Below are 24,465 nucleotides of genomic sequence, written 5' to 3'. Positions count from 1 at the left end.
CTTTCTGTTCTCGTGGACGGACAGAGCAATCACTAAAATCGCGAACAAAAGCCTTGTGAGAATTCATCTGAAAAAGGTGGATGTATTGTTGCATGGGAAGATAGCGAGAACTACATTCTAGAATTCACAAAGTATAATCCTGTCGGAAGACAAGGACGGAGGAGAAACCACGACTACCTTCTAAAGTGCTGCGTTACGAGGTCGTCTTAACCAGAGTTTGATTTTACTACGACCTCGACTGACACACAGGAAAGTGGTCTTTGTCTTGAACATCGCTTCAGTAAACACTGTGGCGCCTAAAATGGTGATCAGTTGGGATTCGAAATGGTTTCTCGTCTAGCTGTTTCTCTTGACATAGAGCGTAAGTGATTACTTCCTGTGACCTACCTTGAAAGTTGCCCTCGTCAAACGATGAAGTGATATTTACAGACAGTTTAATTTTAAAAGGCTGAGAAACCCAACTTCCACGACAGTACGAAAAAATTGCAGTAACGCTGCGTACAGCCTTGGCAGGAGAGTATATTGTGAAACAGAAACGAATTCTACATCGCATAATTTTCAGTCTGCACTAGTACACCGTCTAAATGGAAATTTTATGTCTGCGTCTACATAATGTACCGTACATTTCTTGACTGCGGGTACTTTCCACCACTATTTGTCACTCTCTGACCTATATATACACCTGCAGTCCTAAGATCATCGTACGGTGTGCGGCGGATGGAACAAACTTCACCCTTATTCCAGGACATGCCATGGAGACACCAGAACCGTTGCATATTGCATTTCTATATTTACCCACACGGCTTCAAGAAAACAGCGTCGTGTGTCTTATAGAGGCTCCCATTATACTTCACCGAGCATTTCCGTTACACTTTCCTATGGCGTATTACAATCCTAGTAATAGTCTCCGAATTCCTTCGATGTTTTCCGTTGTGCTCGCTGGACAAGGACTCGAAAAAACTGGACTAATAGCTCAGAGCAGGCCACGCCTGGGTTTCGTACTCGATTTTGTTTAAAGATGCATCCGATATATTAGAGTGTTATTATATAATCTACGTCTTCCATCCACCTTTCCTAAAAGGTATGGTATAAGGAACACAGCTTTTGAGTGCTTAATGATACAAAATTTCTTGATGAAATTAATAATTTATACATTATTGCAATTTAAGTTACGAAACCTCTTCAGTATTAACACGATCCACTTTAGACCCTAAAAATTATCTTAACAAATTGCTTCAGCCTTCACATTCCACTGTTAATGCCCTAATTATGACCTCAGCCCAAATGCCATACCACACAGTCACTCGTAGATGTAATGAGTTCGCCAAATACTGCAATTCTGTTCGCCGGCCGTTGTAGCAGAGAGGTTCTAGGCGCTTCAGTCCGGAACCGCGGTACTGCTACGGTCGCAGGTTCGAATCCTGCCTCGGGCATGGATGTATGTGATGTCCTTAGGTTAGGTAGGTTTAAGTAGTTCTAAGTCTATGGGACTGATGACCTTAGATGTTAAGTCCCATAGTGCTCAGAGCCATTTTGCAATTCTGTTCGCCCGAGAAGTAATTCAACAGAAAGTGTAACTCATCAGTGAACATTTTTTTCTTGATGAAATTGTTGTCCGCTCTCTGTTTCAGTTCTTGTGTCAGTAGGATTTTATAGGCGCAATGGGGAGAATCTGCTTTCAGAATTCGTTCCATGCTGGTTCTGGGAGTATCAGTTGTTGCGGACGTTGGCGAAAGGATTCCACCGGAGTTGCAGCACATTATCTCTCATTAAGGCGCTGTTTTCCGCATTACATCTAACACGAGGAACTCCCGAGGGTTTAATTTCAACCGCAGGACCGGTTTTCTCAAATTTATCAATCATTCTCGTCACAGTTGACTTATTCAGTAAATTCTTGACCAAACAGTCTACGAAGTTTGTGAATGGTCTCTGCACAACATTCACCACATCTGGAATAAGTTTTCATTGTGATAAAAACGCTCTGTCGTGCAGCGCTATACTAGTAACCACAAAGAAAACAGGTGAAAATCGTGGATTCAATTCTGCCAGTTTCCTAGAACAGAAATGGCAGATATTTGAAAAATTTTCTTCGTTATGGGACACCGCAACTGGTTTCTCGTGTTTTGTTCATTCCATTTTGTTTAGAAATATTTCGTATAGATATTTGAACAGTGCCACAAGCTCTAAAGGTATACCACTAACCCCGAGATCGGATCCTTTCTTTTTTATTATGGGCATTATTTTAATTTTTTAAAAATTTAGAGATATCTGACATTTAGTGTCACTTGTACTTATCCTTACGGAACAACAATACTTTCAGGTAAAAAGTAGCAACATCTGGATAAAACCTCTGTCTGCTAATCCATTATGTTCATGGAACACTAATTATTGTAGTGCAACATTTACGTTGGGCATACTCGACTATGTGGGTGTATGTTTTTCTCTGTCTACTATGACTTTCTGGGCTCTCTCCGCAGAAGTAGTACCTAATTTTTAAATATGCAGCAATTATTCTCTCCGACAGCATATTTTCCTTCTATTCATCGATGATAAATATTGACCTCAAATTTTCAGGCATTATATCTACATAAAAAGCCTACACGCCAGCTAAACCAACTTGCATGTAAGAGTAATTCTGTCGCCGTATTATGGATAGTTTTGTATTCCGAAAGATACCAATGATGAAGAGAAACGGAAACTAGAATATCTAATTATTAAATGAAAAATGGGAGAAGAAAAGTAGAACAAATTAAGGAAACGTCATCTGTTGACGTTGTTCAGTAGCGATTAGCTTTATAATCACGAAGAGTGATTACGTCGTGCTGTTAACGTCTGTTACGTCTCGCGGAACAATCTGTGGTGTCACCGCCAGACACCACACTTGCTAGGTGGTAGCCTTTAAATCGGCCGCAGTCCGTTAGTATACGTCGGACCCGCGCGTCGCCACTATCAGTGATTGCAGACCGAGCGCCGCCACACGGCAGGTCTAGAGAGACTTCCTAGCACTCGACCCAGTTGCACAGCCGACTTTGCTAGCGATGGTTCACTGACAAATTACGCTCTCATTTGCCGAGACGATAGTTAGCATAGCTTTCAGCTACGTCATTTGCTACGACCTAGCAAGGCGCCATTATCAATTGCTATTTATCTTGTGATGCATGTACCGTCAGACCGATGTTCACCAATTATGGATTAAAGTTAAGTATTCCAGAAGCTACGTACTATTTTTGCTACTATAAAGACCTTGTCCTGTTCCAGACCTCACGCCATCCTGCGTGACCTTAAACGCGTGCCCTTCGGCCTCCCGTCCTAGTGGATTGGCTGTCTTGCCAGTCCACAAAACAATCTATTGGTATTCGCACTCTTCATTTTCTCTTTCTTCACTTCATTCTGTGCGATTCTTTGAGTTCTAATACGAACTTCAGTGCGAGATCCTTCCACAACGAAACTCTGTCTCGACATCTCGCACAAAACTCAGTCTGTTGTATATAAAGTACACCAGTGGCAAGAAGCAGTCAATACCTTCTCCTGCGCGATAACAACGGTTATATTGCTGACGACAGACCCACTGAAGCAGAGTTACTGACATGGTTTTCCGAAGTTCCTTTACAAAAGACGACAAACTACATATTCCAGAACTCGAATCAAGAACATCTGCCAACATGAGTAACTTAGAAGTAGACATCCCCGGTGTAGCGAAGCAGCTTAAACACTTAAGAGAGGCAGAGTTTCCGAGTCAAGATTTTATGCAAGCTAGGTTCCTTTCATAACACTGCCATGCTAAGCACTTAACTGCATGCCACTCCATGTGTGCTGGATGATTTTTTCTATTTTCAACAGACTTTAAATAGCTGTAAAGGACGTTTAGTTAGAGATACATAAAAACTACAAGTGTGGATTAAAACTTTAAGGTTTCAACTTTACATGGGTTAACAGTCATGTGTATGGGGCATCTACTGTTTCCAAGAAGTGATGCGGACTTCTCCTCGATTTTGCGAAACTAAATTTTTGTCAAATACACATAAGCTATTTTGCATAGTGAACAACAGTGTGATAAAGCTTGAAGCACGGGGTGACACACAAACCTACATTACACTCACTGCACTCATAAGAAGTATCTTTCCTCCCAGCTTTCCCAGTTATGTTCTTTTGTTTTCCACTACACACTACACAACGTCTTTGTGCTTTCTTCTTCCCTTCTGCCATTTCCTCACGGTTCGGAAAATGTTTCTGCGACAATCGAGCAATCGTTGCAGATCCATGAGAATCCTCAATTCTCTCTCCCCTCTGTAACACTAACGCAGTGCAGACCTCCTGTGTAAGCTTAGGAGTGCTCAGTTTCTTCTCATTGATGCAATTGTGCAAAATACAACCATTGGAAACTGCCATAATTATATAGTGGAAGGCAAGCTTTCTCCACCACTTCACTGTTTTGTGATCAAGTGCTCCATATGAAAGACGCTGATCAAAAAGGTCTTCACCAGCTTTATGTTTGTTGTAATCCAGCACTGCCACTGGTTTCAACTTCTCATTGCCTTCTCTTGTAGCAACAGGCAACATTGAGGATGTGTGCCTGGTACTTATCATCCACACATCCCTCTTGTCTTTCCATCGCAATGCTAGCACATCGTTCTTGCGGCGAAATATTTGTTCACCCTTTTTGAGTTTACCCTCTTTGAGAGCCTTGGGCAATCCTTTTCTGTTTGGCATTACAGTCCCTACAAGACCAGTGTTGGCTCTAGCCAGTTCTTCGGCTAGCTGAACACTGGTGTAAAATCTGTCAACATATACAGTGTGGCCCTTACCTTGGAGTGAGCCGAGCAATCGCTTTACCACTGCAGAAGCACTGTTGTCCAGTTTATCGTCCCTTCCGTGGTGAACTTCAAAGTTGTATATGTACCCAGTTTTGGATCCTGCAAGAATGTATAGCTTAATGCCATGTTTGTTTGGCTTATTAGCCATATAAACTTTGAAACCTACACGCCCTCTGAAAGGACACATACCTTCATCAATGGTTAGCGCTTCACCTGGCTGATAACTTTCTTTGAAATTCCTTACCAAATCATGCAGAAGAGGCCTGACCTTATGAAAGGCATCAAAGTCTACTTCACCTTTCTTTTTCTGCTTTGAATTGTCATTTATGTGGAACATAGACAAAATATTCAGAAATCTATCCCTTGGCATAATATTGGGGCAAAAATTGCAGCTAACCACTGGATCACTACACCAGTGACTGGCCATACTTGGCCTCTCACTGATTGACATGTGGAGAATAATAGCCAGAAACGTCTTTGTTTCAGCAATTGTTAGCGTCCTCCACTGCTTGAATCTAGAATTGGGCCCTAATTTGTTTTGTGCTCTCAGTGTGGCCAGCTTCTGCCTAGCATATAGGTTTGTTTGTTCCTTCATAATTGAAATAACCCTGTCATTTATAAAATGAGGAAAAAATCTAAATATTCACTAAACTGACCGAGTCCTACATTATTTAGCACACCATGAGACCCTGTAAATAACAAAATGTTTGGTGTTCGATCCACTATAGTCCAGTCATCCTGTGAAATGTCACTCAATCTTGGCCTCTTTCGATGATGGGTGGGGGGAACACAGGCGGTTTCTCACCTTCATCTGACGACAAATCTGTGTCCGAAATAATACAGAACGTAACAGAACAAATCGCAACATGAACTGTCTGTTCTGCATCGATTTAGCAAGATGTTAGACTTACCTGGACTATCGTTATTTTCCGACATTTCGTAATCACTGTCACTATCGAAATCCGAAAAATCATCATCAGTAGGCTCAGCAAGTACTTCTTCAATCATTATTCGAAGTTTTGCATCCTCATCACTCGCCATTGTGAGTAAAAAGAAGATAAACAAGCAAAAACCAAAATACTAGCGCCAAAATCAACGGTAAACAAGCGACAGGACACCACAGAACACGTAACATACGCGTGAAAAACACACTTGAATTCGTTCGGAAATATATACGGATATATGGCATTACCTCACTAGGTGCTGCGATCTAGCGCTAATACGATGAACTACAAGCATTACAGGACCTGCATGTTGTAGCGGGAACGCTAACAATGCGTTTGAAACACTAAAACAATGTGGAATGCAGCGGGACGTAATATTACGGCGGCCGCATTTTCTTCGTTTCCGCCCGCGACGTAATATTACGGCAGCCGCACGGTAAGTGATAATGTAGTCCATACTTAGCAATTATATACAACCGCTCGCTTGTAGACAGATCCGTACCAGCCGGCCGCTGTGACTGAGTGGTTCTAGGCGCTTCAGTCCGGAACCGCGCTGCTGCTACGGTTGCAGGTTCGAATCCTGCCTCGGGCATGGATGTGTGTGATGTCCTTAGGTTAATTAGGTTTACGTAGTTCTAAGTCTAGGGCACTGATGACCTCAGATGTTAAGTCCCATAGTGCTTAGAGCCATTTGAATCATTTGAAGATCCGTACCCAAAGACTGAGAAGTTGCACAAGTCACACGAATACCTAATAAAGGAAATACGAGTAATCTTCTGAATTACAGACCCTATCATTAACGTCGATTTGCAGTAGGATTTTTGAACGTATATTGCGCTCGAACATTATGAACCACCTCGAAGAAAATGTTTATTGACCAATAGTCAACACGGATTCAGAATATATCGTTCTTGTGAAACACAACCAGCTCTTTATACTCATGAAGAAATGATTGCTATCGACAGGCAACGTCAAATTGATTACATATTTTTAGATTTCCAGAAGGCTTTTGACATCGTTCGTCACAAGCGACTTCTAATTAAATTGTGTGCCTATGGAGTATCGTCTCAATTGCGTCACTGTATTCGTGATTTCCTGTCAGAAAGGTCACAGTTCATAATAACTGACGGAAGGTCATCAAGTAAAACAGAAATAATGTCTAGAATTCCCAAGAAGTGTTATAGGCCCTCAGTTGTTCCTGATACACATAAACGATATAGGAGACAATCTGAGCGGGTATCTTACATTGTTTGCAGATGATGCTGTCGTTTATCTTCATGTAAAGTCATCAGTGATCAAAACGAGTTGCAAAATCATTTAGAGAAGACATCTGAATGGTGAAACTGAATCTACATTATGAAAAGTATGAATTCATCCACATGAACACTAAAAATAATGCGCTAAATTTCTGTTACACGATAAATCACACAAATCTGAAGGGTGTATACTCAACTAAATACTTAGGGATTACAATTATAAATAACTTAATTTGGAACGATCACATTCATAGTGTTGCGGGGAAAGCAAACCAAAGATTTCTATTTATTGGCAGAACATTTAGAAAATGTAATAGGTCTATTAAAGAGACTGCTTACACTACGTTTGTCCGCCCTTTTCTGGAGTACAGCTGTGCGGTGTGAGATCCGCATCAGTTATGTTCGACGGAGCACAACTAAAAAGTCCACAGAAAGTAGCTCGTTTTGTATTATCGCGAAATAAGGGAGAAAGTGCGACGGATACGATGTACGAATTGGGGTGGCAGTCATTAAAACAAAGCAGTTTTTCGCTGTTGCAGGACCTTCTCATGAAATTTCAATCACCAACTCTCTCCTCACAGTGTGAAACTATTTTTTTGGTGCCTACCTGCATCGGGAGGAATAATCATCATAATAAAAAATAGAAGTCAGTGATCGTACGGAAAGATTTAAGCGTTAGATTTTCCCAGCTCGAGAGTGGAACGGTAGAGAAGTAGCTTAAAGGTGGTTCGATGAACCCTCTGCCAGGCACTTTATTGTGAATTGCTGAGTAATTGTATAGATGTAGACGTAGCTACAGATCAGGCACATTTATATGTCAAAATCAGACAATACTAAATAATCTAACGTACGAAGAAATGCTGCGCGGGATTATCCGAGCGGTCCAAGGCGCTGCAGTCATGGACTGTGCGGCTGTCCCGGCAGAGGTTCGAGTCCTCCCTCGGTCATGGGTGTGTGTGTTTGTCCTTAGGATAATTCAGGTTAAGTAGTGTGTAAGCTTAGGGACTGATGACCTTAGCAGTTACGTCCCATAAGATTTCACACACATTTGAACATTTGTACGAAGAAATGCCCCTTTCTCCCCCCCCCCCCCCCAAATCTCTCTCTCTCTCGACTTACTATCAGTTTCTCTCCGTTCCTTCGATACGTTAATGAGGCTGTCCTCGAACATAGTTGCATTAACATCCCCGGGTAAAGCAAGTTTCTGTTTCTCGCAACAACGCTCTGCCATGTATTTTGTCTCCTGGTTGTGCTAGTTCAACTACGTTTTTTTTATTTTTTTTCCGAGCTTCTGCTGAGTTTTGAGAGAGTAGACTGGAACTTGGGGTAACTTGTAACAAAGAGTAGGTGCGCGAAACCTATTCCTTTAACTGAATTTTTGGAGTATTACGTAGGCAGGTCAGTGACCTGGTTTCGAGTCCCATTCCACAGTGTAGTGCTCGCATATGATGAATGTCCAACAGCACAGGTCGATTGATGTTCATTCTTTCACCTGACTGTTTGTTCGGAATGAATTACATATGACCTTAAAACGAATATTGTTATCAAGAATTTTCCTGTCCCGTGTTCCGCTGATCTTGACGGTTAGCGTATTTAACACCACGGAACAGTTCATTTCTCCCTTATTCATGCAATGCACGAAACTTACTTTACTTTTCTCCGTATTCACATTGCTGGTCTATAGCAAGTAACTGCTTCACGTGGCACACGCTAAATTGAGGCTATTGTCGATTACGAAATAACTCGTGTATGCGACAGTTGCGGTAATATTTTGCGAACTGCTCCGATGCGTTAACGTTTGGCCTGCTGCGCTTTCGTTTCGCATGGCTGCACCGTTTTCGAACTCGTATCCACATCACATCACACTACTGAGTTAATGGTTATGGCACAGCGTTCGTTATGTGAAATTGACTTTACACTATTGGGTTGTCAAGTTTATTTTCAAAATTCACGCGACAAATGCCAATTTTCATGTACTTTCTGTCGTGGTCTGATTACCATATATTATTGCTTAACAAGCATGACACCGATTGAAATACAGGTTAACCGCATCTGCAGAAGTTGTTTATTTGCTCGATTCATGAATCGACGAACCATTTTAGCGAACACCGGTCAAATAATTAATAGCGATTTAAACGCGGTAAGTACCGCGCGAGGCTGATGGCTGAGTGCTATATATAGTGTTCCTGCTCTCTGGAGAAACGAGGTTCAAATGCCTCCTGTGGTTCCCCTAATATACTCTGGTTCTTTCAAGTCATCACGGCTATCGTTTCTTTCCTCCTCTTTCTCCATCCTACTTGGTTCTCCACATCTAAGTTGATGACAAGATCGACTACCTTTTGCTGTGATAACAATAATGTATCATCTCGTATCGTAACAAAACGTTATCGACATTTCGAAGGACTCGATAATGACAAAGAAGTCTGCTATAGTATCAAAGACAAAAAGTGAAGTGCTTTCCTGAACTCATAGATGTTAGAATTTCTAACACGGAGAACTGGGAAGCGCACTAAAAACACAGAACCTATATCGTTCAAACATTCTTCTTAACCCTGTCATCTCTTTGCATCGTTTTATTTATAATGTTCACGACGTCTTTAGAGTATTTTTGACAATTTAAGGTCGCAGTTGAAGCCAGAAACGAAGCATCTAATTAATCTCTTACATGAAGTTTCCCATTATTGTCAACAATGATGGTTTGGAACCATAGTTACCGTGCTTGGCCGCTCGCACGAAGTTAGTTGGTGTTTAACCTTTGCCCTCTTTCTGACGCAGTACCAAGTCGTCAGAGATTTTGCACCAACGCTACAGCTGCCGACGTTTCGAGGTAAAGATGTTGTTGACTCACAGTTTCAACCAATCCATTTGAATCGCATAACCGAAATACGTACTGAGTCACAAAATCAGATTCCCAGGAGGTAGTTTCGTGTATGTATGAAATTGGTAATTTACGAATCCGACAAATATTTGCAGTTTATGTAGTTTGTCTTGTAAATAAGAACTATCGAAATTCTCTGTTGCAACTCAATTTTTATTATTATTTTTAACCAAACATATTATATCTAACTGCGTTTTGCCTCATCAGTGCTCTACAAAAATATCTCGTTTGCTTAGCTACAAATATTTTGTTTTGATGTTCGTGTCCCCAGCAGAATGGATACGTCGAAGCAATTCAGAAGCGTACCGCTCGATTTGTTACCGGTACGTTCGATCAACACATTAGTATAATAGAGATGCTTCGCGAACTCAAGCAAATCGTTGGAGAGAAGACCACGTTCTTTTCGTGGAGCACTATTTAGAACCGACATTTGCGGCTGACTACAGAACAATTCTGTTGTTGCCAATGCAAATTTGGTATAAGAACTGCGAAGACAAGATAAGAGAAATTACGGCTTGTACATTAGCATACAGACAGTCGTTTTTCCCTCACTCAATTTGCGGAGTATGTATGCAGACGTAGATTTTAGAAAAACATGCAAAGTCTTAGAAAATTTCAAAAAAATATATATTTACATTTGTAATATCACTGGAAGAGGGCAACAGTTAGTGTATTACTTTTAACTATAAAGTTTATTTCAATGAATTCGCGCATTAACTGTTTAATGGTTCTACTGGTTTCGAGTTACTGGTCTACATCAATAGCCCTATATTCTTATAGCGTTACAGGGCTATAGCGCTAACGATGATGACTAGCCCTATATTTACAGCATTATAGGGATATATCGTTATTGACAATAAATACCCCATATTTTAAAGGGTTGCAGGGCTTTAGGGCTATTGATACGTCCAGTCGAAAACAGTATAACCATTAAACAATTTATGCCAGAATTCACTGAAATAAAATTTATAGCATCAAAGTCACTTAATTTTTCAATTTTACGGGCTAACGTTCAAGTAAAGGAAAAAAAAGAAGAGAAAAATCTCGTTCGAATGGGAAATTTCAGTTAGTTAGCTTTTTCTTTTTTAAAGAAAAAGTTTATGGGTGAGATCGTTTGCTTGAAGCAATGTTAAAAAATCACCATACCGTGACTAGGATCCAGAAGCCATCTCGCTAGGTGAAAGTCCCTTAAGCCGTTTGCTTTGTATTTAGCACATACCAAAGAGAAACGTAAGCAGCAGGAGAGTAGCAAAAAAGATATATTGCGTTAGAAGTGGTGTCAAAAATTATTTGTATAGAGTGTAGAGGCAATATATTTGTAGCTAAAGTTTGGGGAACTAGTACCCCGAGAAACAGCCTACTTGTACGACATGCGATAAGGCATCCAGGAGTAGTCGGTTTGGCGATAGAGGAGACACGAAATGAGGATCTCTGTTTGGGACGAACATATTGGAGTTACTATGAAACATCGTAAATAGCGTTAGTACAGATCAGCGCGTTTGAGTAGGGCTTTGTGCCTGAGATCTAGGAGTCGATGGAGTCGCTCGGGAGATGTCTCCTGGTAAACATCTATGTTAAACCACGGTCACCAAATTTGCACCAAAATGAATAAATTCGAGCGTTTGATCGGTTCTCGCGTCGTTGACGAAAGGCGGCTATAGCATTGAGTATGTTGTGAAAGTCTGTACTTTGGGAGTGGTTTCTTCTAGGAGATATTCGCGTGTGAACATTCATATTAAATATGGACTTGATGTCCACTTTCCGCGTTTTAAAGACAATAAACGAACTTAAAGGTTAAAGGAAAGTTTAGACATTTTTTTCAAACGAGTCATGCAGGAACCCCGAACGCTTGATAGTTTAACTAAAATTCAGCTACTGCCCATGGATTGGAGTTATGTGGCATTTGCATGGTAGCTATTTAGTCTAATTTTCGTCAACGCTGCTTTTGTCGACTAAACTGCTATATACCATCGCAGAGTGAAGCGTTCAAAAAAATGGGACTTAACTTCTGCGGTCATCAGTCCCCTAGAACTACTTAAACCTAACTAACCTAAGGACATCACACACATCCATGCTCGAGGCAGGATTCGAACCTGCGAGCGTAGCGCTCGCGCGGTTCCATACTGTAGCGCCTAGAACCGCTCGGCCATTCCGGCCGGCGGAGTGAAGGGGCAAACAACGTGGAACATATCCAGGTAGGTGGACTGATCGTTTAAAGGATAGTCTGAGACCAAGATGCCCCAGCGCAATGTGAAGGACAGGATCAAACCAGGAGGAGGCTGGTGATAGTGAAAGAAGAAGAACAAAAGGAACAGACTTACATCAAGAATACAGGCGTCATTCCGAGTAGTAACTACTGATTTCCATCGGACAACCAAGTAAAGAAATAGTGGGTCTATTGCTAAGCGACTGAAGTGCACTGCGTGTCATAACAGGGCATAGCAACACAAATGAGTATCTCACTTCATACTGAAATTGGCGTTATTGGTGTGCTGCATTGCGTGTATGAGGGAGTTGTGAGAGCGTTTCCATGACAAAATAATATACTAGGAGAAACAAGAATAAAGTAGGTTAAAGGTTAACCTCTCATCGACGTCAAGGTGAGTGATAAGAAAAATATCTCTTTTTTTAAGAATAAAGGATATGAATCAACTACAGCATTCCATAAAGAGCAGTTCCGGCATTGCTCAGAAGTCTTCCAGGATATACGCTCAAAATCTGTAGGACAATCTGAATATCGATTCAAAGTCGACTGCCCCTCCTTCCCCCCCCCCCCCCTCCCCAACACACACACCGTCCCCTTCCGACAACAATAGCTGAAGCATTGCTACACTTTACTTGTTGACAAATTAGTTTAGATTTCCATTTCCGTTTCTACTTATGATACACGATAATCGTTGTTCACACCTTTGTTCTTCTGAAATGTCTTATCGTACTTGCTCGGTGTATATATGTAATGACTGAAAATAGCAATACAAAATTGTTTTATTTGTTGGGTAGCTTCATCATCATCATATCATCATCATCTTGGACAGTTTCCAGCATCTGGCCGGGTCTGTGTGGAACATAGGGCTCCTCATCGTCTTCTGTCTTGCCACCATCTCTCCGTCTTCACCTTGGTCCAGTCTTCTCCTTTCTTCTGGAGGGATTCCTCTACTCCTTTCAGCCATCTGTCTCTCGGTGTTCCTCTTGGTCTCTTTCCTTCCAGTTTCATCTTCGTGTTCACCTTGGTCCAGTCTTCTCCTTTCTACTGGAGGCATTCCTCTACTCCTTTCAGCCATCTGTCTCTCGGTCTTCGTCTTGGTCTCATTCCATCCAGTTTCATCTCGTGTATCCTAATGGGTATCCTCTTCTCGTCCGTTCTCTTAACGTGTCCATACCATCTCAGCCTTGATTTCTCTATCTCCTCCTGTAGTGGCTCCACCTTCATTAACTCTCTGATCCTCTCATTTCTTAACCTGTCTATCTTTGTCACTCCAACACTGTTTCTCAAGAATTGCATCTCAATAGCTTGTACTTTGCTTTTCTCTATTCTTTCATAACCCTGGCTCTGATGCATATGTCAGGATAGGGACATAGTATGACTGGTATATAACCTTTTTACTGATTTGGGGTACATCCTTGCTCCACATCAGGCTTCTGACACTCTTCCGAAATGCTTCTGCTTTTCTCCCCCGCTCGTTTATTTCTCTGTTGTTTTTTCCATCTTCCTGTATCAGGCTTCCTAGGTACCTGAAACTTGTTGTGATAATCTTCTCACTCTTACTTATACTAAATTTCATCCCATATTCTTGTACTGTTCGTTCCCATACGTCCAACTGCTCTTGTATTTCCTCCTCCTTATCACCCCCAAATCATCAGATCATCTACAAACACCATAGCTTTCATCTTCCTTTCACCAGTTACTTGTGCTACTGTACTCATTATATCATCCATCACTACAATGAAGAGTAATGGTGAAAGTGCACTTCCCTGCCTCAAGCCATTCCTCTGTTCGGTCCAAGCTGATCTCTCTCCTCCCACTTTCACATAGCTCACACTTCCATGGTACATTTTCCTTATCCTCCAAATAATCTGTTTTGCTACTCCTCTGTTCTCCGGACCATTCAACACTTTGCTTCTAATTACACTATCATACGCTTTTTCGATGTCCAGGAAGGTCATTAGTAGATCTATTCCATATTCATAGTACTGTACCCATAGTGCTTGATAGCTACACGTAGCTCAGAAAATTGGACGTTAAAAAGAGAGGGGCAGAAATTTTTGGAAAGCTTTGAAATCTGGCTGTGGAGAATGAGTGGCGGAAATTGAATGGGCTGTGAGGGAAAGGAACATTAAAGAGTTCGAAAGAGCAAATGAAACAAGCAGTTTTCTGAAGTACTTTAGCACGAGTTAAGAGAACTGACTCGAACACATACTCAGGAAAAACTGTTTGAGGAAAACTATCGCTGAATCAAAGACGTGGTCTAAAGACAGAAAAGGAGGTAGAAGTAGATATAGCATGCTGACAGGTTTGATAGCATGAATATCGTACCAAGAACTAAGGGAATAACGAAAGTAGGACATCGTACGTAACAAACTGCAGATGAAACCTATCTTTTAACAGATGTATACAGGGTAAACATTAATAAAACCGACAACAGTTTTTCCTGACTGGAAAGCGAGGCAAAAAGACCTCTTAACATGTGTCCGGAAATGGGTGGTGTGCGTGCAACGATAACATAGAACAGAGCTGCATCGCATCCATGTCGCAATAGATGTTCAAAGTGGCCTCCGTGGAATACAAAGTACGCTTTCACACGTTCTGGTAAATGTTGCTTCGTCGGTAAAGAGGACTGATGACAGAAATACCGTACCTGTGATGGTCTGGTGTGAAAACCACTGACAAAATCTTTCCCGAGGAAGGAAATCCGCTGGTGTTAATCCTTGCGCTATACAATCTGGTCCTCCCAATCTGGTGTACGCACAGTCGGCCGCCTCCCCGCACGTTCGTCTGTCTGAAAGGACCCATGATCACACAGACGCTCAAAAAGGAATTGAAATGTTGTGTGATGTGGTTGGTGTGTGTGAGCGCACTTGTTTTGGTGCAGACGTGCTTCCTCTCAACCATTTCCATCTGTTTGGCTGTACACAGACACCATCTCGGCTTGTTCCCGACACGAACACCGAATCACTCTGCTGCTTACAGTACGTTGCGTCAATTACGCAAATGCAACGCATGGCACGTGGTCAGAGGGACCTACATTCGTCAGCGCCATCTACCGTGGCCACGGTGCATTTCCGGACACTTGTTCGTAGGACCTTTGTTCCTCCATTTCCAATAGGGATTCCGTCCCAGAAGTTTGTCTGTTTTATGTTCACCATGTATATCGTGATGATAATGTGCGACAATATGAAAGTTATGTCATCAGTCGAAAGTATACAGTACTATTTACACGCGTAGAATATCAATATATTGATGGCATTTAAATGACTATTGTATGAAGAACGGGGTCACATAATAAAATATCACAGAGTACCCTTCGGAAGTGTAAAATTTCTAGTCATGGTTACATAACGTTCACAAGGCGAAAAACAAGTTTTACGATTTTAATATTTGGTTGAATGTGTAAGCGACGTGAAACATATGGCGCAAGGACACAGACCTTGGCAGAAGGACGAAAGGTTGTAGCTAGCAGTTCTCCTTCTCTTCCCCCCTCCCACTCTTCTCACTCTTCCCCTCTTCTCTCTCTCTCTCTCTCTCTCTCTCTCTCTCTCCCTCTCTCTCTCTCTCTCGCCTTCCTGGTGTTTCCGCCTAGACCTGTTGAAATACCGATGCACCCATGTATCGATATTTATCCCAAAAATATCCTTTTATATAAATGGAGGTATATCTTTCACCGAAATATCTATATAGAAAGGGTAATATCGAGTTCCAATATTTTTATTTTATATTATATTTTTCCGCAATTTTCGATAAATGTTTGAAGTTGTTGTTTTGAAACTGTAATAGAGTGTAATTTTACTTTCACTGTGTCAATGATTCTCATTACTTTTTGATCTTTAATCACTTCCAGTCTTTCTGTATGTCTGTGTGAAGTAAGTATACTAACTATGTACTAACTCTGTGCGAACAGGCCTTGGAAGGCCCAACGGGACCGACCGGCCGCCATGTCATCCTCAGCCCACCGGCGTCACTAGATGCGGATATGGAGGGGCATGTGGTCAACACACCGCTCTCCCGGCCATATGTCAGTTCCCGAGACCGGAGCCACTGCTTCTCCATCAAGTAGCTTCTCCGTTTGCCTCATAAGGGCTGAGTGCACCCCACTCATCAACAGCGCTCGGCAGACCGGATGGTCATCCATTCAAGTGCTAGCCCAGCCCGGCAGCGCTTAACGTCGGTTATCTGACGGGAGCCGGTGCTACTACTGCGGCAAGGCCGTTGCCCTCAAGTAAGTATAGATGTCACAAAGAAATCCGATTGCGCTGGGGACGGCAGTGTGTATGGAATAACCAGGTATCCGATGCGAAGAAGTAGCACTTCAGTTGTTTTTAACGCAACTAGTGTGCTATTGAAACTTCCTGGCAGATTAAAACTCTGTGCCGGACCGAGACTCGAACTCGGGACCTTTGCCTTTCGCGAGCTGCTCTACCAACTGAGCTACCCAAGCACGGCTCACGACCCGTCCTCATAGCTGTAATTCCGCCAGTACCCTTCTCCTACCTTCCAAACTTCACAGAAGCTCTCCCGCATACCTTGCAGAACTAGAGAGGTTTGGTTCAAATGGCTCTGAGCACTATGGGACTTAACTTCTGAGGTCATCTGTCGCCTAGAACTTAGAACTACTTAAACCTAACTAACCTAAGGACATCACACACACCCATGCCCGAGGCAGGATTCGAACCTGCCACCGTAGCGGTCCCGCGGTTCCAGACTGTAGCGCCTAGAATCGCTCGGATACCCCGGCCGGCAATCTAGAGAGGTAGAGCACTTGCCCGCGAAAGGCAAAGGTCCCGAGTTCGAGTCTCGGTCCCGCACACAGTTTTAATCTGCCAGGAAGTTTCTTATCAGCGCACACTCCGCTGCAGAGTGAAAATCTCTTTTCTGGAAACATCCCCCAGGATGTCGCTAAGCCATGTCTCCGCAATATCCTTTCTTGCAGGAGTGCTAGTTCTGCAAAAATTTTTATTCCAAAAATAGGGAGGTGACTCACGATCCTTCGGGTGCTGAAGGTAGTGAAAGTCATGAAGATTCAATGAATAATGCAGCTGCAAAGTGTGAGTTAAAAGACGCGTTCGCGTACTATGATAGTCTTCTTCAAGAAGCGGACCTTACTGATACAGAATCATCAACACCGACTTCTGCAGATGCAGTAACGATTGGAGAAGAACTTTTTCAGTATACTGTCGAAGTGTAGGAGAAAAGGTATTTATTACTAACGAGGACCTCGTTCATTCCGACAAAGTCGATGAATATGGTTTATTCCTTGAAGGTGAAGGTTTTTACGACTATGAGGATTATGAGCCATCCGAAAAGGACAGTCGAATACATTCTGTAGGAGGCAAAAATAAAAGTAATGAGGCTGGCAAAAGAACACACCACGTGGGGTCTAGAAAACCTCCAGATAAAAGGTTCTCGAAATTTAAAAGAGAAAGGACGATGCAAATGGATGGGAAGAAAACATAAAAGCTGCAATGTCAAAAGCACATTCGATGCTTAATCGTACATTACTCTTCTATTTTGGCATATTTCAATTCATTTTATTATTGAATAAAGTCATTTTGCAACTTTATTTATGGACGTTTGATTTGGCTTTACGGAGCTTGTCCCTCGCCCTTGCAACTTGTGTCTAAACGACGTAGCGCGCAGGTGCAAAGTAATTCTGGTTAAATCACCCGATGGCAGGTATCAGGACTTTTGCAAATCAGGACAGGTATATATTTTCAGGAAAACTTTATGCGTTTGGTCGTTTACTTGTCGATAATCACAAATGTAAAACATGTTGTAATAATAAAAATTAGTAAACAGCTAAATCACGGTGGAAATGAAACAAAAGTTCATGCAAATACAAGTGTTTTTTCGTTTTATTACCTTTAAAAAATGCAAATAAAAATGAGTTTATGTCGATCTAGCGATCCACCGACTACGGAGCTTGAAAGCTAGCCACATGACCGCCATCCATCCCATACTGAGGGGCGCAAACCACCCGTACATCACCGACGCGTAAGCTTTGTCCTGAGATTTTATCGAACTTGTATAAGTAGTACGCCTTCCTTCTTGCACATTCTGTTGTCCTAACGGACTGCTAAATCCAAACAAAGTTTGAAGAAAACTCATGGTACGAACGTCTTGGCCGCCTCTTGTAAGATCCACCAAGAGTTTTCACACATCAGAAGTACTCACAACCACAGATGAAACAGCCAGGTTACGATTGTGGAAAGGACGTCCTTCACCTGGTTGGAAATGAATATCTGAAACTGTACCACCGGATCATAACGAGGATCTTTGAATCTTTCAGGGTTAATTTAGCAAGATGAAGCTACAATAAAGTAGACAATCCCAGATGCGACTGTGGAGATGGCCAGGCAGTTAAACATGTGATTCAGCGTCGACCGTGTCCGAACTCCTACGCGGAAGGTGACTTGCATAATGGCTTCGGAGAAGGACTGTTGACATTCTTAAAAGTATCGACAATCCGATAAATAGATAATCAAAAAAATATCATTATCGGCTCTCGAAATATCGAAAGAAAGTATCATATATCGATGGAAAAAACGACGTACCGGTCTATAAAAATATCGGCCGCACGCTGTATATATACCGCCAGTTTTAGAGCTATATTTTTAACTATTGATTATCATTACACATTATGTGCGTCAACAACCTAGCAGCTGCCTATAAGCCCTTACAGAAAGAATTGAAAGGAGAACGATGAACGTTCACGCTTGACGATAATCACTTTCCTAACAATGGTAACTGCATGTAAGTGGCACAATAAAAGTTGTCCGATGGGTCCGTCGTTCGATTTCATCACATATCGGATTTTTCCGAACACTTCATGTCGACCTGCTTGTTTTTACATTTCTGCCAACGCCAGCGACCTAGCAGTTGTAAAGTCAAAATTGCGTGGTGAAGCAGCTGTAGTTTGTGTTGGTATCGTTGAGCGCTGATTACGTCAGCATTTCCCCTCACATGTCTCTGCCCACCGCAAAGACCAGTCTCGTCATTTATATTTTTGTTCATAGTTTTCAGCAACTGTTTTTGGAGAATGCCGATGTGAAGAAATAGCACGCCAGTTGCGTTAAAACTTGTTCTTTAACGTAACTTGTGCACTATAAGCGGCGTTCAAAAAGAAACGATCCTGAGGCACAATTACAGAAACCAATACTTGAACGTTAGAAGTATTGACCTTCGCTGCTGAGACACTATTCCACTGTGACACAAGGCGGTGAATGGCTGTTATAAAATTCCCGGATCTGCGATGTTAACCAGTTCCGCACGTACAGCTGGACGTTGTTGTCCGAGGTGAATCGTTGGCATCTCAGAGTCTTTTTAACGGGACCAAAAATGGTGTAATCACATGGACAACAGTGAAAGACCAGCATTACTCGCAGACATTGACCACCTTTCGCCAAGCGGCCAAATCAAAATGACCGGGCAGTCTCACCCGACGGGTCATTCTGCTCCAAGACAATGCAAAGCCTCATACGGCCAACACAGTCGCGGCACTCCTGCAGAAATTCAAATGGGAGGTTTTCCGCCACCCTCCATACAGTCGGGACCTCTCTCCCTGTGATTACGCCATTTTTGGTCCCCTTAAAAATGCTGTGAGGGGCGAACGATTCACCTCGGATGACGACGTCCAGCTGTACATATGGAACTGGTTAACATCGCAGCCCCGGAAATTTTATGACAGCCGTTCACTGCCTTGTGTCACGGTGGGACAAGTGTCTCAACAGCCAGGGTTAATACTCCTAACATACAAGCACTGGTTTCAGTAATTATTCAGCCGGCCGGAGTGGCCGAGCGGTTAAAGGCGCTACAGTCTGGAACCGCACGACCGCTGCGGTCGCAGGTTCGAGTCCTGCCTCGGGCATGGATGTGTGTGATGTCCTTAGGTTAGTTAGGTTTAAGTAGTCCTAAGTTCTAGGGGACTTATGACCACAGCAGTTGAGTCCCATAGTGCTCAGAGCCATTTGAACCATTTGAGCCAGTAATTATGCCTCCGGCTTGTTTCTTTTTGAACGCCCCTTATATTTATTCATATCGGAAATATTATTCCGTCCGCACCGCCACGCCACAGTGTAATCGGACGCTTCTTTTTTGCCATATGTACTTGCTTCGCACAGTCAAGGAGAAAGACTGGAACCGATGAAAGCTCGGAAAGTAGTAAGACTCCACGTAGTTAAAGTAAAATTATGTTCGACTACAATTTCAAAAGATCAATCCAAATACTTAACGAAAATTGTGAAAAAAAAATATCAGCACTCGATATTGTCATTTTGGTGCCCATATATCGTGGGAAATGGGTCGCCAATAAATCGATATTTTACCAGTAGTTCTGCTTCGGAGAATGCACTAGAAGTGGCAGACTTCTGGTCATATTTTATACAATGTAATGTTTGTTAAATGTGTATGTTTCTGACACGATTATAAGAACAATAATAATAATAATAATAATAATAATAATAATAACTGACAGTTCCTAACTTCTCCACCTCCTTCTCTTGCTCCTCTATACCTGCAAATACAGATGCAGCTTCTCCAACACACTAATAACGGAAAACACACAAGAAAAGGATATATGAGCACAGTATAAAACAGTTTCCTAAATGAAATGTTAAAACTGCGCTCCATTAGCGAGGATATATGAGTCAAATCGCCGTCGCATTAAAACCCTGACGCGTAGAGTGGGTTTAGGTCCGGAAAGCGAGGAGCCCAAACAATTGGTCCACCCCTACCTATCCATCTGTCAAGGAATTCGTCATTTACATTGTACACCTACGAACATTAACAATGAAATGAGGAGGAGCTCCATCGTGCCTGTAGTACATGTTTTGAGGCACTCGTAAAGACACATGTTCTAACAGAACAAGTACACTGTTCTCCAAGAAAACATGGTTTCTCCGTTGAGCCTGGATGGAAGAAAATGAGACTAACAAACAGTCGCCAACAATGCCGCCTCAACGTTGGGAGAAAATCTTTGTTCAAAACGTGACTGCACAATTTCGTAAGGATTCTCGACAGCCCATACGTGTCGACTGTGAAAATTCACAGTCTGATTACGTTGGAAAGAACGCTCATCCGTGAACAGCCCATTTGCTCTAGAGTTGACACGTTACTGAGTGAACAATTCGCAGAAGTGTAGCGGTGCAGCAAAATCGGCTGCCGTTATTGCCTGCATACGCTGTACACGGTACGGATACAGCGGGTTCTTATGTATCGCTTTACAGACAACCATGTGGTCGACGTTACTTGTTACAGCTGTCTTACGCTGCCACTAGGGTTTTCATAAAGTGTACGAAGACTTTTCTCCTCCAATTTGTGCCCCCGACTTTCTAGCCCTCCTCCAGTCGCGAGTAGTAGGCTTCACCGTCCCACGCTCCGTAAGACGCTCTACTGAACATTTCATGTAAGAAAACGTTTCATGTAATGCTGGTATTTTGTGTTTCTTTGTGTTACCCATGTTTAATGTGATAATGAAAGAACTAGAAAATGATCTCTAACATGGAAACAAAGCGTTTCCGGGTCCATGTCCATAGAACATATTCTCTTCCCCTATGTATAAGGCATGTTTCCTACTACCTTTGTCACACCCTCTATGCTCCACAAGTCAACACACAGTGTGCCTCACTGCCACTTTCTTCCTTTCATGTCTCTGTCGCGGAAGCTGCGCGGAAAGATCGGTTGTTGGTAAGCCTCCGTTTAACTGGAATATCTGTAATTTTACCTTCCTTGGATTTTTCGAGACATATGTGTGAAATTCGAGCGCAGGTAGCTGAGGACTTTTACGGTTTACGTTTCAAATACATTTATACAAACCGGGGCAGTACAGTATGTCGTGCTGAAATCAGTGGTGGCCTGTAATCATACATTCGCAGTTCTCTCGCCAAAAGGTGGTTTGATGACTCAGGTTTACTGGAATGTTTTTGGTCCTTTCACCGTACATTTTCAAGCTGTGTCAGCTTTCGCTATTTATTACGATAGGCCTACATCCCGTAGATAAGTAAAAACACTATAAGAATGCAGCGCAATGCAGGAAGAGATGCAGAGGATAGACACATGTTGCAAGGACTGGCTGTTGGCTCTCAACATAGACATACGTACAGAATTTCGGGCAAGCACACCGAAAAGCCTGTTGTTGTACGAGTAAACGATTGGTGAATAATCACTGGAAAGAGACGCGTTCATTAAATTTATGAGAGTAAACGTATGGGTGAATTTTAAATGGAACGGCGACGTAGAACTAATCGCAGGAAAAGTGGATGTCAGGCACATGCATTCAAAGAATCCTCAGAGAGTGCAGTTCTGCTAAGAAGGAAGCTTACAAAATCCTCTTTCGACCGATACTTAGAATTACTTAGCAGTTTCGTCACAGGTACTTTATGTGTCTCTTAGCTGGCGTAGTGGAGAGCGTCACAGCTTCACACTTTTGAGCCCTGTGTTCGAAACTCGATTACTATTTTTATTTTTGCCTTTCACTTTTCTACCCGTGTCCTTAGAATATTACTACACGAACGTTTTTCAATGTATATTGAAATATCGTTGTCCTTATTCGTCTACTAATTGTATGTCCGGTGAATGATTACAGATATATAAATAAATAAATGAGAAAATTACTTGACACTTTTTTCGGTGAAATTCCTATGGTGTATCGTGATTAATAATAAATTTCATGGATGCAGTTTCCGTTAAAGCTGCCCGTTATGCGTGTTTTGCCAAGAAAGTATTGCCAACTTGTGAAATCTTCAGCAACGACGTTTCTTTTCCGAGTGAGATTGATGCGAAGAAATACCACTGCCCTCGCCCGATGCTCTTAGTGCTCGGCATTTCTATGTTTCGAATGCTTCTGCGATCGGTATCATCCAAGGGAATGCACTAAATGTACCTGAAGAATAAAAATGAGCATAAAACATAAGATTTCATATAAGAATAGATTCAAAAGTGAAATATAAGAACAGGAGAATTTTAAAAAAAATATTGTGACCCTGAATAAACCGTAGAAACATATGTAATAAACATATGACAGTTACTGTGAAATGCAGTTATAATTTTACTGTTGATATAGTGTCCCTGTATCCCATAACTTCGTAAGAAAGATTCGTCTTTGTAACTTTCTTTGGACATGGATAGATAAATGAAAATAAAATAGAAGGATAAGAACGGTAATCTAGCTTCGAAAACGGCGCGCAAAACTGGGAGGTCGTGTCGTTAGTCATTGTGCCACCGTTTCGGCTGAGATTATTGCGTCCTAAAAACGCATCTAAATTACGTCGGAAACTTTGACCATCGTTTTCTCAGAAACTTTCGAGTATGTACGGATAAGCCGAGGCAGGTGTTCCCTTATTTTCACTTCTCTTTCACCGAGCGAAGTTTCTAGGAAATCGGATTATGGCACTTGCCGTGTTCTCGTCGTAAGCACAAAAGCGTCACGGCCATCATCATCCAACACCGGTGGTAGACGGTACAAGAGAGACGTTACGCAATGCTCTGTCATTTACTGTTAAGCTTCCGAGAGCGTACATTGCTTGAAGGGTCAACCAATATATTACTTCCGCCCACCTACATCCCCCGAAAGGGCCATGACGTTAAAATGAGACTGCTTAGAATTCACACAGAGGCTTACCAACTACCGTCGTTCCCGCGCACCCTCCGCGTGTGGAACACAAAAGGCCGGAAGTGGTAGTCCTACGCAAAGCACCCTTCTCCACACACCATAAGGAGGCTTGCGGAATGTATATGAAGATGTGTATGTAGGTGGAAATGTAGATGTAGAGGAAGAGGCATAGGAGGAGGAGTAGGAGTTGGAGGAGGACTGGGAGGAGTTAGGTGCAGGAGTTGGAGGAGGAGAAGGTGAGAAGGAGAAATCATAAGGCAAGAAAGAGGAAGAGGGCGGCGACTCACCTTTGAGCTCCCTGCCATCGGCCGTGCAGGGCCCGCGCTCCATCAGGCAGTTGATGTAGCTGTTGAGCAGGCGCGTGCTGTGCAGGATGTCGTCCAAGTTGATGTTGTCGTAGCGCGTCGTGTACTTGCCGCCGGCGGCCGCCGCTGAAGCGACGCCAACCGCCACCAGCGCCAACAGCAGCACTGCCCATCCCGCCGACACGCGTGCCATGGCCGGTCCACAACAGTTTGCTCGACGAAGCTGCCTGTCTGCAGTGCTGGAGCGGTGCCTTCCAGCGACTGTGCAGCGTGCAAGACCGCGCCGGTCCTTTATTAGCGTAAGCCGGCCAGGTGCTAATGCTCGGCTTCGTTTGCACACGCGACTTGGCAAAGAGACCCTGCCTCGTGAGGCGTTGGTTGCTCAACGCAAACACTGAGCAGAGCTTACCTGCTGACAGGGTTTTACCGAGAACTGACGTGTTCTGCT

General features: G+C 42.6%; 1 protein-coding gene across 1 annotated transcript in view; it reads right to left on the bottom strand.

The window, feature by feature from the left end:
• Positions 1 to 24,210, bottom strand: part of LOC124799177 (ejaculatory bulb-specific protein 3-like) — a 32,666-nt gene extending 8,456 nt beyond the window's left edge. The window contains exon 1 of the mRNA XM_047262713.1: positions 24,000 to 24,210. Within this exon, the coding sequence (XP_047118669.1) occupies positions 24,000 to 24,210 (211 nt within the window). The remainder of the gene's footprint in view (positions 1 to 23,999) is intronic.
• Between the last annotated feature and the right edge of the window lie 255 nt (positions 24,211 to 24,465).

The sequence above is a fragment of the Schistocerca piceifrons genome, chromosome 5, assembly GCF_021461385.2.
Source record: "Schistocerca piceifrons isolate TAMUIC-IGC-003096 chromosome 5, iqSchPice1.1, whole genome shotgun sequence".
Classification (NCBI taxonomy): Eukaryota; Metazoa; Arthropoda; class Insecta; order Orthoptera; family Acrididae; genus Schistocerca; species Schistocerca piceifrons.
This window is presented reverse-complemented; position numbering and strand designations above follow the sequence as displayed.